We start from the raw sequence: 14,688 nt of genomic DNA, 5'->3' as shown, positions 1-14,688 counted from the left end.
AGCCAAACTGACAAGCAAAACCAGCCAGTAATAAAGGACAACTACTGCTGGAAGGGCTTTCCATGTGCTAGGGTGGAGTCTATGGCACTGGCAGTTTTTTAATTATGATGATTTTATGATTTTCTAGACGTCTCCTAGGCTTTACATTGGAGAGGTGGTCAGTTTGATGATTCCAGCAGTACCTTTTCAACCTGTGTTAGTACTAACTTGTTAGTAGTACAAGTGAGCAATAACTTACTATAGTTTTATTTTGCATTTAGGATATTTTTTGTGCATCCCTGTGAGCTGTGAATCTCACTTGCTGCATGGCTGGATCAGTCCATTTTGTAGTTTATCTCTGCATTTCCTATGTAATGAATGTGAGGGATGCCCACGTGTCAGAAGGGGCTGCAGCTCCACCTCTCCTGTGTTCTGGCTCCAGAAGTGGCCAGGGGTTGTGCTTGAAGGAAGTATCCTGTTTGCTCTGCTCTTGCTCTTTTAATGCAGCACCTCATTTCTTGGCAAACGCTGGATGCTGAACTAAACAGACATTTGGTCAGTGGAACACAGTGCAGTCATTGCTGACTGAGAACAAAGCATGTGCTGACATTTTCCCTGCCTTTGGCATTTCCCAGCTATGGATTTCTGACCTGGGTTGGTGTTGTGGCTGTTATTGTCAGTGGCCACTGATGTGTTTTCCATAAACTTGTCTTATCCCTTTTAAGAACCACTTAAGGTTTTGCCATGCACGATACCTGTGACACCAGATGTTACACTTTAATTACATGCTCCATGACAAAGCTTCCTGTTGTTTTTAATATTCTGGCTTGCTATTTCACTGTGTGCTCCCCAGACACTGAGTTAGACATGGAGTGTATTTTATATGCCTTTGTTATATTCTACTCAGTCATACTGTCTTCAGGCTGGGGGAGTTTTTCAGCAAGCTGTTTCATGCTTTGGACCATGCTTACTGCCTGTTCAGGCATTTTTTGTAGTCCTCCATCTTTTTGAGACAGATTCACCTTAGGTTTAGGTCATGTCATTAGAAGGTTTGGGGTTTTAGTCCTTTTCTGAGTAGCTAACGTGTATTTTGGTGTCTGATTTAGTAATGGCTTCATTTTTGTGATTAATTTATTGATCTTGAAGCTCCCTGTACAGTTTCTCTTAGACTGTACTGACATCTAATGGTAAGGCAAAGTGGCTTAGCCTTAGCCATACTTAATGGTAAGATAAATTGTCTGACAGGAAAATATAATTATATATTTCCTTCTTAATTCAGTATTACGTTTCATAAGACAAGATGGAATAACTTCAATTTTTGCACAAAAAGGCTGACATATACTTTTTCTTCTGGCAATTAATCTCTCTTTGTTCTGCTCAATATGCCATACTTATTTTTAAGTGTAGCTTAAATATTTGCAGGAATATTTTTGAGCACAGTGATGGTAATGTGATGGTTTCATACTGCAGAAGTTTTCAGTGTACGTCACAGGATCTTCAGGAAAGGATGTAAGAACAGAAGCTGTCCTGCAGAACTTCCAAAGAGGATGTTCCAGTTGTTGTAGCAATCCCTGCTGCATTTTAAAGAAATACCCAAACAAAAGTCTTTGTACTCTTTTACTCGTCCTCCTATTTGAGAACCCATTTCTTATCATAGTCTCAAAGGTTGACTGCTTTACTGAGTAAATACATCTCTAAGCTAATGTTCAAATAAAAGAAATTTCTCTTAGCATTTTTATGTCATTATACTTTTGTCTGTTCATCAGCACCGTTAGATCCTCTCTTTTGCCAAACACAAGATTTGTTTTGTACTACAGAAATATTTTGAAATTTAGATACATTTCAATTTCTTAATAATAACATTGAGGTATGGTTGACTTGAATATAAAGATTATTTTACAGTGAGGATGATGAGACACAATTGCCTAGAGAAGTGTGGAGGAATCCTTATTGGAAGTGTTCAAGACCGTGTTGGATGGGGTTTGAGCAACCTGGTCTAGTGGATCTGGGTTGGACTAAATTATCTGTTTACTAACTGAGACAAACAGTTACTGCATAACAAAATGCATAATTATTTCGGGAAATCAAAGTATTTCTGACATGAGGAAAAACACTTTGATTGTATTTACTTATTGCTTCCAGGACTGTGCAGAATGGCCACTTCAAGGCTTGTGAAGTGTGATGGAAAATAGAGATAATATCAGTTTGGATGGGAAGGGAGGAGAAGTAAAGCATTACTTGGGCTTGTCTTGGAAATTTATCTAATTTTGGATCATCAAAACTGATGGCACTGGGATTTCATAGTGCTTCCTGTGATAGCCTCACATTATACTTTTTGATAATTGTTAGTAGAAAGAAAAAATATTTGAATAATTTACTGTAGTTTCAGACAAAGGAGTGTAAGCTGAAATGGAGTTAAGTGAAGGCTGAGATTCCCTAGGGTAATGCAGATCTTCATGGCCTGATCCTCTAATGACCTGTCAATCTGTTCTGTGAATTTAATTTCTGTTTCAGATTTCTTATGCTTTGTCTTGTGATTTGAGGTGGCCTGCAAATCCCTGCCTGCAGCTGACAGTGGGGCAAAGGTAGAAATCAGCCTTCTGCAGTCTGTAGCCTGGGGGTGAAAGTGTGTGCTCAGGAGAGTTTGGATCTCTAAAGTGAGGTAACTAATCCGGGCTGATGCAGATTTTCTGTTCAGACCTGGTTGGATCAGTCTGGTCCATGCCAAACTCCCCTCTTAGGCTGATGCAAAGGGAATGGTCCAGCCCTGCATGCTGCAGCATTTTGGGTTTGAGGGGAGTCCGTCCCTGATCTTGTGGAATTTGTCACAACCCACACATACACAGGGTGTGTATAATTAGCCTACTGCTTTGCTCTCTTAATAAAAACCAATTTCTTAGTTTGCTTCCTTTTCATCCTCTTTCTCTGGAGAAATAATGGTTTTTGAATGGGTCTTCCTTCAAATCTTCTCAATCACAGCTAATGTTTATCCTTTATTCATTACCAGTATTATCTGTTTTGAAAATTGAATTAAAAATTGACTTACTTGTTTATAATTTCTGTTTTAGCTTGTAGGATTTGCTCTCTCTGCTGAAAATATGTTGGAAAATCGCTTTACCTTTTATCTTGAAGTCTCAGAGTAAAGCTCTTCCTTTCTTAAGAAAGAGCTAAATACTCCAGCAATACCCAGAGACATATTCTCTTTAAAAATACATTGGAATCATCTGCTTAACTGAAGGAAAAACTCTAATATTGTTTGCAACAGTGTATATTTTGATCTAAAATATGTACTGCTCAAAAGGGTTCTATTCATTGATAGTATCTCAGATGGCTTTGTAGATACTACTTGACATATATGATAAGCACTATGTGTTCTGAAATCATTTAGATTCTCACTTAATCTTAAAATACTGACTTACAGAAGTCTGGTCTTGAATACTATTTGGTATTTGGTGTTCAGGTTTTTAGATCATCAGGCACTGTGCTTGTATTTTTAGTGAGTTTCTCAAATACAATTATGCATGTTGTGGTTTAGCAATTGCAGTAACTAACATTTCTACAATTTCAAGGCTTTTGTTTTGCTGGGCAGTGCTTCCCATATCATCATCTGCTCTTTCTGTTGGAACATGATGTGTAATAAAACTTAGAATGGTGCTAACATGCTAATTTATTTTTTGCTCAATTTTTTTTTTAAACTTATGACAACTTGCTATCAATAAAATAATGTTAAAACAATGCTTGAAAGCAAAAAAATACTTGATTTATATGGTGCACTTTGAAGCTACTGTAGACAGATAGAAAACATCTGGTGACACTTTCAGTGGTAGGTCAATAGTTACAGATGGTCTGTTCTTCACAGCTGTCATCCAGCTTTGTATGCAGAGTGACTACAGTGGAAAAATCTTTTGCTGAATGAATAAACAAAACAGCACAAGGAGGCCAGCAGGCCTGTGTGTTTCTACAAGATGGGAAATTAAATAAACTATACAAATTTAAACCAAGACTAGTGTTTAAAATGTTCATTATATTTTGGTTTGGTTTTTATGCTTTAGATCTTTCTATGTGGTAATTGAAGGAAGTAGATTATAAAACAGAAATGATAAGCAAATAAAGACTAGTTTAAGGCTGGTCCTGTGCATAGGTTTGGGGTGTTGGCTTAAGCCAAGGCTGGCAGTTATATAGTTCTATACTTTCATAGTTGGCTTTTAAGATTATAAAATGCATATTAGATTTGATGTAATGCTTGTGCTGTCTTGTAACACAGCCACGTGCAATGTTGAAGAACATTGTATTTTGGAAGAATACCAATTTGAGAAATGTAAAAGTGAATTTCTAAAATGGCAACAGCCTTGGCTTTTTAAAGAGTAAAAAAAATAGGATTCTGCATTCCTCATCGAGTTTTCTTCTCACCTTCATGATGGGATGTTATATTCATATATATATATATTCTGGAATCAGACACTGTGCAGAACAGCAGAAGAATCTTGAATTTGAGGATAAAGAGGTGTGGAGAGGAAGTGAAGAGGATGATGAGGCGAATGAAGAGTTAAAAGCCTGGTGAATGTTGCACATTAACTCCATTTTAAATTTAAAAAAACCCAACAAACACAAAGAAGGAACTTTATTAAAAGTCCAAATGTACTGAGCAGGGCAGTACTGGTAAATATACTTAATTGAAATGCAAATGTGCAGATCTTGATACTCAAAATATTTTTCTTTATCATTTCACCTGGAGTTCATGAATCTTGATGATATGTTAATGAAATGTGCCTATATTTGGTTTTAGTTCAGTTTAGCCTCTAGAAAAAAACAAACATATTTCTAGGTTCAGTCACTTGTAAGGCCATTTAATCCTATCCACTAATGTTGAAAGCTGCTGGGCAGGAATAAAAAGAAACAGGGAGGTGGATTATTTGGCTCGTTTTAGTGTGCACAGTGTTTGTACCACAGTGTGCTCTGTTTGTTTCTCAAGGTCTACTCAGATATTGAAAGGTGAATAAAAGCAGTGCTCTGATTATGCTTTTTAGAGCACCTGTATCCACAGTTTTACCACATCCACTTGCTCATGTGCATTTTATCTTCTACTGCTATGATTAGGTTCTCACTTAGGGATTTTTCCTCCTCTCTCCCCGTGCCCCCCTTCCCAGTTCTCAGTGGTTTGGCTGAAATTGCAGCCTGCTTGTTGCAATGCCCTTATGCTGCCTTGCCCAGCTCCACGGTATCTGAAAAGTCCCTGGCTGTATCTGCTGCCAGAGGGCTTTGCCTAGTCATGCACAAACCTGCTCCAAATGCCATTTGGTTGATAGAGATGTTGGCATTCTCTGTGGTCACCAGGATGTGTTTCCCTGGGTCTGTTCCCCTTGACTTGGTTTCCTTCAACTTCCAAGCCGAAACTCTGGATTATGTTATCATCGAGACCCTGACAGCTGAGAGTGAAAGGAGTATTTTCTCTCACTGTGAGCTTTGTGATGCTAAGTTGTGCCTTCCCAATTTCATCTCAGGTGAATGTGTTTCTGTCAATTTATAGGAATATGGAGCTGTGCCTGCCCAAGGTGGCTGCATTAGTTCATGGCTTGTTCAGTGGAAGGGCAGAAAAGAACTTGTCAGTGAAAAGGCAGAACACAGCTGTCTTGGAACATTTCCCTACTGATTGGTTCCAAGCTGTGCCATGTGCTTTGTATCTCTGTGCTTAGAAGACACTTTGCTGTGAAATAAATACCAATTTACCTAATATGATTTAAAAACTTTGTGAGGTTATTCTAATTCTTTAGATTACATACAGGTCATCTCCAGATCACCTGGACAAAGGTGCCAAAAATGATGTATTTAAAGATTATCTTTCTGTTCACAGGTGGAAATAAGCTTGTAAAAGCCTGAGCATTTCTGCCTGGTGGCTGCTGTGAGAAGAGCATCACCAAACTGTGTGGGGACGTTCTTTGAGCTTCCACTCTTATGTCTCTAATGGACAAACACAAAGTGAAGCGGCAACGTCTGGATCGCATCTTTGAAGGTTGGACATTTCAATTTCTAATCTTACCTCTGTTAGTTTTGTGCAATACTGATATTTTCTTTTGGTCATTCCCTGTATTTTTAGTTGAGTTGTAGTTCCTGTTGAGATAATATTGAATACAATATTCCCTCCTGTTGAGAATATTAAAACCAGCACAAATGCTGTTTTTTGGCTGGAAACAGATCTAGACAAATAAAAGAAACTAGTCTGTGGCCTATTCTACTGTTGAGTTGTCTTTCATCGTACCGTTTTACAACATTCTACCCAAACACTGTAAGAGATTGTGGCTTTATACAGAACAACAATTGCAAAAGGGCAAGATGACCACATAGTGCTCTCAGGAGTCTTTCTCTACAGGCTTGCTTCATGTAGATTGATTTAACAGTTTGTATCTGATCCTTGAAAGGAAGTAAAAAGTCAGATGAAAACAAAACAAAAATTGCATGAAACCCCCAAGTATTAAATGAGTATTAAAAATAGTGTGAATTCTAGTGAGAGGAGTTGTAATAATTTGGGTCTGACATTTTGCCTTAGATCACAAATGATGAATTACACATTCCTGCTATTCTCTCCAAAAGGGCTTTTAAAGCTGGTATGAAAGCAGGCTGAGGGATAAGTTGTACTTAAGAATACTTTAAGAATATACATGAATGGTCTGGACTAAACGAATTTTTATATTAAGATGTTAGTTTCTCACTAAAAGGCAAGATAATAGTTAATTTCTTTTTAACATGATGGGAGACAGTGTACAGGCTGGTGGGCACATGGTCTCTGCATCATGTCAAATGATGTGAACTGGAGGTGAAACCTTTGCCTCCTCCCCATGTTGGTCTTGAGCTCCTTTCCCAGCAGCTGTGTTGTGTGAGGAGTCCTGGCAGTGGATTTTTACTCTTTTCTTTGTGCCAGTGTGAGTGTGACTCTACCATGAGCTACACTGAGAAGTTTACTTGTACTAAAACGTTTTGTTGGAATATTTTCCTTTTAGGTAAATTCCCAATTCCAGATCACTGCTTAGATGATAGAGCAGTTGCATGGAAGGGGCAGCTGGAAAAATTCAGTGGGATTGCTGGGACTGTTTTGTCTAATGTAGCCAGAGAAAGGGACATTTTATCCAAGTGTCAAAGGATGCAGCTCCACATTTGGTTTGGGTGATTAATCTTCTTGTCAGTCTTCTAAAACTGGCCAAGCCCACCCATGGTTGCCAGGTCCACACTGTTACTGTGTCCCACCTAGGCTGCTTGGCCAAGTGGCCAGTTGAACCTGCTCACTGGAGGCTGATCCCTGCTCAGAGAAATGGGGAACTGACTGCAGAGCACGATGAAATTGGGAAGGCTGCCCCACTTTCTGTGCATCTCTGCAGCTGGATCAGCTAGAACTGACCTAGGAGTGTGCATGCTCCTCTTCTCTGCTCCCAGTCTCAGTTCCCCTTCCTAGAGTTTCTGTATCCAACTCCTCAATACAAAATGGAGAATATTAACTTTTTGGGTTTTTTGCCTGTGTTAGTCAGCCGAATAGGCAAGTTGTGAAGAAGAATGACAAACCTGTCCCTTTTGATGGCAGCCAGCAGTCAGAGCAGCTCAGCCCACTCAGTGCAATTTCAGCCTCCTTATGGGCTTATTATATTGAGCAACAGAACAATGAAAGAGGCAAGAAGTCTGTGCTGATGTGGGAAGGAGCATTGTTAGGGACAGAGGTGACAGACCAGCAGCCACTGTGACTGAAATAGCAGTGGCTTCCCCCAGGCTTCCTGCTCACATCCAGTGATGCTGTTTAATCAGTGCCTTTTGTCTGGCTTCTTTTTCCCTGCCTCTGCACAATTCACTGCATCCATCCTATGGTAAAATCTGTGTGGCCATGCAGTGGAGGGAATTGATCCACTTGAAAAGTAATGTAGGAAAAAAAGGGTTTTTTTAAGCCAACTCTCTGCTTCCTTAATCCCATTTACCAAATAGCCAGATTGGGAGAATAGAATGGGAAGGTCAGGCAGAAGATAGTGAGAAGGAGAGGGGGTAAAACAGCAAATATGGAAACATGCTTGAAATTTTATAGCTATGGGAACCCAATTTGGCTTCTAAGTGTGAGAATGTGTTCTGCTCTTGTGAATCTATACATTCCAATGTTCTTTGAGTCTTGTAAGCATGTTTCCCTGTCTGATGATTTCAAACAGTGTAAAAAAGGATAAAAACGAGGGGGTTGCCCTTGTTTAAAACGGCTTTTTTTCAACATATGGTCCTGTTCAGGTTTAAAAATTAGTTATGCAGAATTGTTCTCTTATATATGTCCCTTTCATAGCACATCCTAAATATTTTCTATTTTAGAAAGATGTGTGATGTTTTGCAAAGCTCAGGGTATGTAATGAGCAGCAGAGCTATTAAAGGTGGTTCATCATCTTGGTCAGCTGTTCTGATCATCAGTTTGTGCATTGCTTTCTTCTCTTGAACTTTCCCTTAGAAGAAAATATTTTAAAGATGCACTTTATTTCTATTGCAAGTTCATTTAAAAATAAGCTGCAATAACTTGCTAACTACTACCAGTTATGTACTTTTTCATTAATTATTTGAACATAATGTAGCTTAATGTAGCTAAGTGATTTTGTCTCTGGGGTGCCTATTGATTCCCTTTGATGATTTCTTAAATATTAAATTGAATATTTGCTTTTAATTCTGAAGCTTTTTGCAAATATATTTTTTGTGCACATTTCAGTGCTCTGCTGTTGAAGACTGTCCCTTAAAAAAATCCAGGTATTAATTTCTGGTTTCTAACTTCCACCAGTAACTGTGAATTATGCTTAGGAATAAGGACATGATTCAAGGCACTCTGAGATGCTAATATTAAACTCACTTCACAATTTGTAAAATAACATTTAGGATTCTTCCCTTGGAGATAAATGGCATCAGGACATGTGAAAGATTAATTAGTTACTGATTATATTGTTCTTTGTCCCCCTCTCCGGTGATGCTGGTGATTGCAAAGCATAATTATAGTAGTATACATTTGGCAGAACAGTTGGAAGTGTCACAGTGCAAAAATAAAATGTGTTCATTTTGTGGGTAATTTGAAAAATTCAAAATGTTTTTGGCATTTTGAAAAGTTGTTATCTCTAATTAAGGTATTATTGTGCTTTATATTGTAACAAACTGTAAACAATGCTGTTTATTTGCTTGTATTCTAGAAATCTTTAATTAAATGCGTGTATGTTTTACTGACCATTGCTTGGCAGTTACCTTGGGATGTCTGACCTCTGTTGCATTTGCTGGGTGCTAATAGATGAAGCAGGAAGGAACAGAAGGTGGCTGTATGCAGGGGGAATGTCTGAATTGTCTGTGAATGGGCTTGGTGAACGCTGTGGATTATTTTTAAATACATTACTTTAGCTGCCTGAGCACTATATATTTATTATACACTGCTTTTGGGGGGTTTCCAAGCTTTAGGGAACACTGGTGGAGGAAGCAAGGGGCTCCTCTCATTTCTTCTTGCTTGTTTGCACAGGTATTAAGGGAGTAAAGTACACAGCACAATGCTGGAAATGAAACTGGAAAATTGAGAGTGACTTTCCCGATTAGGTAATTGCTTGAAACCAGGAATTTCTTCCCAGAGCACCTCATGTGATATTTATTCAGCAAAGACTGCAACATGTGCCAAGTACAAGTCTGTGAAGACCCTGTCTGTCCCCAGACAGAGTTTTTTTGGCTTTTTTTGTTTTCCTTCTGGTTTTGATGAAGCAAAAAGCATCTTAGCACTCAGAGTGCTCAAACAATCATTTCCTTTCTTTTTTTTTTCCTTTTTGTGCAGCACTAGTATTAATGTTATTCTTTATATGCATGTTGATTCATCTTTTTTAAAAGTCCCCAGAAGAAAACTTGGAATGTATTTTAGCTATTTTAACAGTGATGCTTTATTACCTAAGAAATGAAGAGTTGGCCAGGATCATAAATTGGCAAAGAAAGTGCATATTAAAGGGATGAATTTCTGAAATTTCAGATAAAATCTCTCATCTTTGCTTTTATGAAGGGCAGCCTTTCTTTGGGAAGGTTTGACTACTGGCAAATACCCAAGTGTGATGCACTTTGAAGGACAGTAAAAGTGCATGATAAATGAACATTTTCTTTTCAAGGATAGGGCCTGGGCTTTCTTTCCCTATAAGGAAACATCTGTGTTTTTAAAGCTTCTTTTTTCTGCTTGAGATTTAATAAGATGAATCTTCAGTTCATAGTTGACATGGAGTGTGTTGATGGCTCCAGGAGGAATGCAGAGGGGAAAAAAACAGATATGAATTGAATTTGGTTGTCTTCCCAAACTGATAGAGAAATCTTGTAATAAAGAGTGACTTAAAAGAAAAATGCATTCACTTTCCTGTTTTCTTGTGCATGTAATAGCTTGGCTTCTTAACAAATAGGAAGTACCAGATTGACAAATACCAAGTGTTCTTCCATGACCAATGATGGATCTTCTCTAGTTTGTGTAAACTGTGATTTGACCTTGCAGTTGTGAATGAGGCAGTTAAGTTTATTATTAATTTTTATTAATAAGAAGATGGCCTACTTTGGCAAGGCTGGGCTTTCCCTGAATTTCAAAACAGATTTTTTTACTAAGGTTGGTCTGTACCATGTAAGTTGATCTGTAAATGAGAGGAAGGAGGAATAAATGTTTCCAGGCAGTGAGTGCCCATTGCTCTTTCTTATGTCAGTGGGAATTGCAGATGTCAAGTTCTTTGGCGAACAGGAGTTACCAGTTTTATTAACTGGCAACCAAATTTGAACATTTTCTTCATTGTCTCACTTGCTTCAGATGCTGGAGAAAGGAAATAATAAAATACAAGGCAATGATAAATCAAATAGTCCTTTATAGAGTTTTCTTCCTGTGTACTGATCTTAGTGCTGGGCATACTTAATATGTCAAATGTTTCTTAAAAAGGGATTAATGGGTTGCCTCGTTGCTTGGTGTCTTTGATAGACTTCAGAAGGTGGCTTAGTGAAGGATTAGGGCAGCAGAGGGAGCTAAAAGATTCCTAATATTTTATCATTTGTTTCCTAAGTCAAAGTAGCTCCTTTATAAAGTACCAATTAACCTTTGCAAAAATGTGATTTTCTAACTAAGTGCCTTCAGCAAATACATAAGGATTTGAACTAGAGTAAATTCCTTTTCTCTGTAGCAATCCAGTATAAATTAAATTAGGAATCACATAGTAAAAGCTACCAAAATCTTTCTACAGGAACAGCCATCAAACCTTTCAAGTGTAGCAAATGAAAGTGTTTAAGCAAGCAGTGTTTTCTATGAATAACCTATAGAAGAATATTCTATAAGTAAACCAATTTATTTTCAGATAGAAGTCTTTTAACATAAAAATGCACACTTTGGTGCATTGCATACAAGCATGTTTTAACAACTCAACAGTATTTTTCTCTGTTTTGCTTGTAAAAGCTTTGAAAGTATTTCTGAACATGTGGTAATACAGAGAATTAGGTAAAAGTTGCCTTCAAAGAATTGGGGAGGGTATTCTAAGGACTAAGATAAGTTGACTTTAAAATAATAAAATAACAAATGGTGCTACCAGGAATCTCAACATAACAAAATTGTTTGCCTCTTTCCAAAGGAGAATTATCTTATATTTGGGTTATGTTTATTCTACTGCAAAGGCATCCTTTATCTCATTAGAATAATAGTTGAAATGTTTATGCACAGGCTTGTGCTTGGTTTTTGGCTTTGTTCTTAATATCAGTATTTGCAGTGCAAAGTGTTTTTTAGCTTTCTTTTGGATTCCTGCAGTAACCTGCATCTGAGTCTTCACCTACACAGGCTTTGGATCTGCATCCACTTAAGTACTGCAATATTGCAGAGGAATTACTGTAACAATGCAAGTTGTATGAAAAGAGAATTGGCTTAGAAGCCCATTTTGCTCCAAATGATACTAAATAGTAGCTGCTAATGAAAAGCATGACTTCAGTAAGAAAATTTGAGGGGGGAAAATCTACAGAGAAAAGAATCTGAGATTTTAAAGTTTTGCTGAAATGTTCAGGTCACTGATTTAAGTTATGAATGTTGTAGAGAAAAACTGCATTTTTGTGGTGCCCAGCATCATGCATGCATTTTATCTGTGTAGTCACATTTTGATTGGTATATTGAAATAAAATACATAGCTTTGTTATTACAGCAGCTATGTTCAGCTGTGATCTATCCAGAAAATTGCATCTTTACACAGTAGTAAAGTCAAAACATTTTCCCTTAATATTAGTGTCAAAGACAATGTTAAATATAGAAAATAATATAGCATGACACTGGTTTTATAGGGTTACATTAATTGTGTTTGTAGTATCAGATATTTGACACAGAATCCAGTACATAACCACATCTCATCCTCTAATTCCTGAATAATCTTCAGGGAATTTGTTCCTCCTATTCTTCTATTAATAAAAATATTTTCAGACTAGATATTTAGCTTTTATACAGTGCAGATGAGTGCCTGGTAAAAATTTTAAAAGCTTTAGAAGTCATAAGTACTTGATGGTAATATGTACTTATTTCTGCCTGGGGTCAGGGAAGATGCTCTGATGTTGCTTTATACTGTGCTCTGGAAAACTGAACTGTACAAAGATTAAGTGTCTAGGTAAACATACTGAAAAATTTACGTAGTCATCTAATTAAAGCAGTCATGTTCAGCTTTCACAGAGGCAGTTCCCATCCTCAGGGAAGTGCAGGCTGAGATGCAAAAAAGGATTTTATTCTGTTTCCTCCCTTAGTGCAGTCAGGATGAGAGTGTGATTATGCAAGTGGAAACAAGAAAATAAAAGTGGAGACAGACTTTTAGTGCTGGAGGCCTCTGCTGCTCTATTCTTGTGTCCTCGTTCCAGGAGGTCAATACTGAACTTGAAGGGAGCCTCTCCTTAAACAGGAGGAATTTGCCAGGGAGGGAATATCTAGCAGAGATGTCTGTCCTCGTTAGAGAAGTCATTGTGGTCTGATGGACAGGTCATTTGGAGTTAAGGAGCCTGTGTTTTATCTCGTAGCTCTCCTGAAGTCAGGTAGCAAGTTAGAAAAACAAAAGCTGCCTCTGCATCTTCTTCTTCTGCGACAGAAATCAGCCAGAGACGTTCTGGGATATAAATAGCAGCAGGCTGTTGTAATACTCTTGGAATCTCTTTAAAACATGAGGCTTTGCTAATTGTGAAAATGCCTGGCACTTGCTGCAGGTGAAAACACACCCTTTGGTACCAGAGAGATCCAGAACTCTGCAGTGGTTTGTGGCCCTGCACAGATACCTAAATAAAAAGGTTCCTTCTTCCACCCTTTCCTATGAGAACTAAATTTAAATTGCTTGTGACTTTGAGCAGATGTATTTGTGATTTTTTTTTTTAAAGCCAGAAATTAGCTGTTAAAAATTATTCATGTTTCTCTTTCCCCTGATGCTTATTTTTCAAAGTATCCTCCCATGCACTGAATTTTCAAACCTTTCATTCTGGCAATTAACTGGAGACACAGCAAAAAAACACAACAAAAATTACAGGCAATGGCAGTAGGGAAGCAAAAGATGAAGAGTAAAGACTCTTTATTCTTTTGATCCTACCTATATTTTCCAGAAAGGTTCCTTGTGTACTAGATAATGACACTCAAATACAATTAGGCTCTGACTCCTGCTAATAGGTAATCAAGAATAATTATAAGTTTTAATTAAATACACGATAAATGCCTCTTTTTGTCAAGGAGTGCACGTTTGAAGAAATAGTTGTATTAAGTGCTAAGAAAACTTTTTCCCAGGCAATTTTGTCACTATTTCTTGTTCCCTGCTGCTCCTTTCTGTCTTGAAGATTGCATCAGTCACACGCATGTGGTTTTTTCCTGGGTATCAAATACCACTTAGGCAGGTGTTACTTAATTTCCACAACATCTGCCAGTCATTTTTGGTTGCTGTTGTTAGTTTAGCTAACCTGCAGATGGTCATGTTTGCCCGTTTGTGCAGTGCTCCACAGACTCCCATGCTTGTTCCCTGAGTGCTGCCCTGCCCTTCCATCAGGCATCATCACTTTATCAAACTCAAATAATTTAGTAACAGTTATGTCTTCTTGCAATAAACAAAAGCAGCTGCGCTCTAGCTATCCTTGTCTGCATGAATGCATAGATTGTAAAGGGCTTTTCTGACAGACAAGGCAGAAGTTTAGAATTTCAAACTGGAATTTAGGGCATGTAAGTCAGAATGAGTCAACACTGATGTTTAGAAACAATATAATAATGCAGAGAATGAATTAGTTACCATAGTAACTGCTTTGTTTTAATAATTTGGAGGGGCAATGAATAGAAGGAGCTCAGAAAGAAGTAGTATCACTCTTAATTATATGTTGTGCAACGAGAGAGGTTTTGTTCATTAATAGTGGAAATTAATTTGATTTTATAACAGATTGAAGAATGAATGTATAAGTTTTACTGTGGAAAGGCAATAAGAATGATTTACAGTTTTTTTATTCTTATTTTTTTCTAGCCCCTGGGAAAAACATAATCACATTTTGCATTTTATTATGGCAATGCAGATTATTGATTTCTTAACAATAAAACATGCTCAATATATTGCATTGTAAGCATGGCTTCAATCTGTGTGCTGTGATTTGTTGCCTGGCAGTTGTTGGCAGCCTAGCAACATGCTTCAGTCCCGATCTGCAAAAGGATGTAGACACCCAAAGTTAGGAGTTACAGGGAAGGCAGGTTTCTCA

The 14,688-nt window shown here is 37.7% G+C and overlaps 1 protein-coding gene across 9 annotated transcripts in view; it reads left to right on the top strand.

The window, feature by feature from the left end:
* The window catches only part of CTBP1 (C-terminal binding protein 1), a 234,332-nt gene that overhangs the window by 46,979 nt on the left and 172,665 nt on the right, over nucleotides 1–14,688 (top strand). For all 9 annotated transcript variants that reach the window (XM_088163002.1, XM_088163000.1, XM_088163015.1 and 6 more), the window contains exon 2: nucleotides 5,831–5,989. In XM_088163002.1, coding sequence (XP_088019128.1) covers nucleotides 5,932–5,989 — 58 coding nt within the window. In that variant the 5' untranslated portion in view covers nucleotides 5,831–5,931. The remainder of the gene's footprint in view (nucleotides 1–5,830; nucleotides 5,990–14,688) is intronic.

Source organism: Sturnus vulgaris, chromosome 4 (assembly GCF_052056855.1).
Source record: "Sturnus vulgaris isolate bStuVul1 chromosome 4, bStuVul1.hap1, whole genome shotgun sequence".
In the NCBI taxonomy this organism is placed as follows: Eukaryota; Metazoa; Chordata; class Aves; order Passeriformes; family Sturnidae; genus Sturnus; species Sturnus vulgaris.
This window is presented reverse-complemented; position numbering and strand designations above follow the sequence as displayed.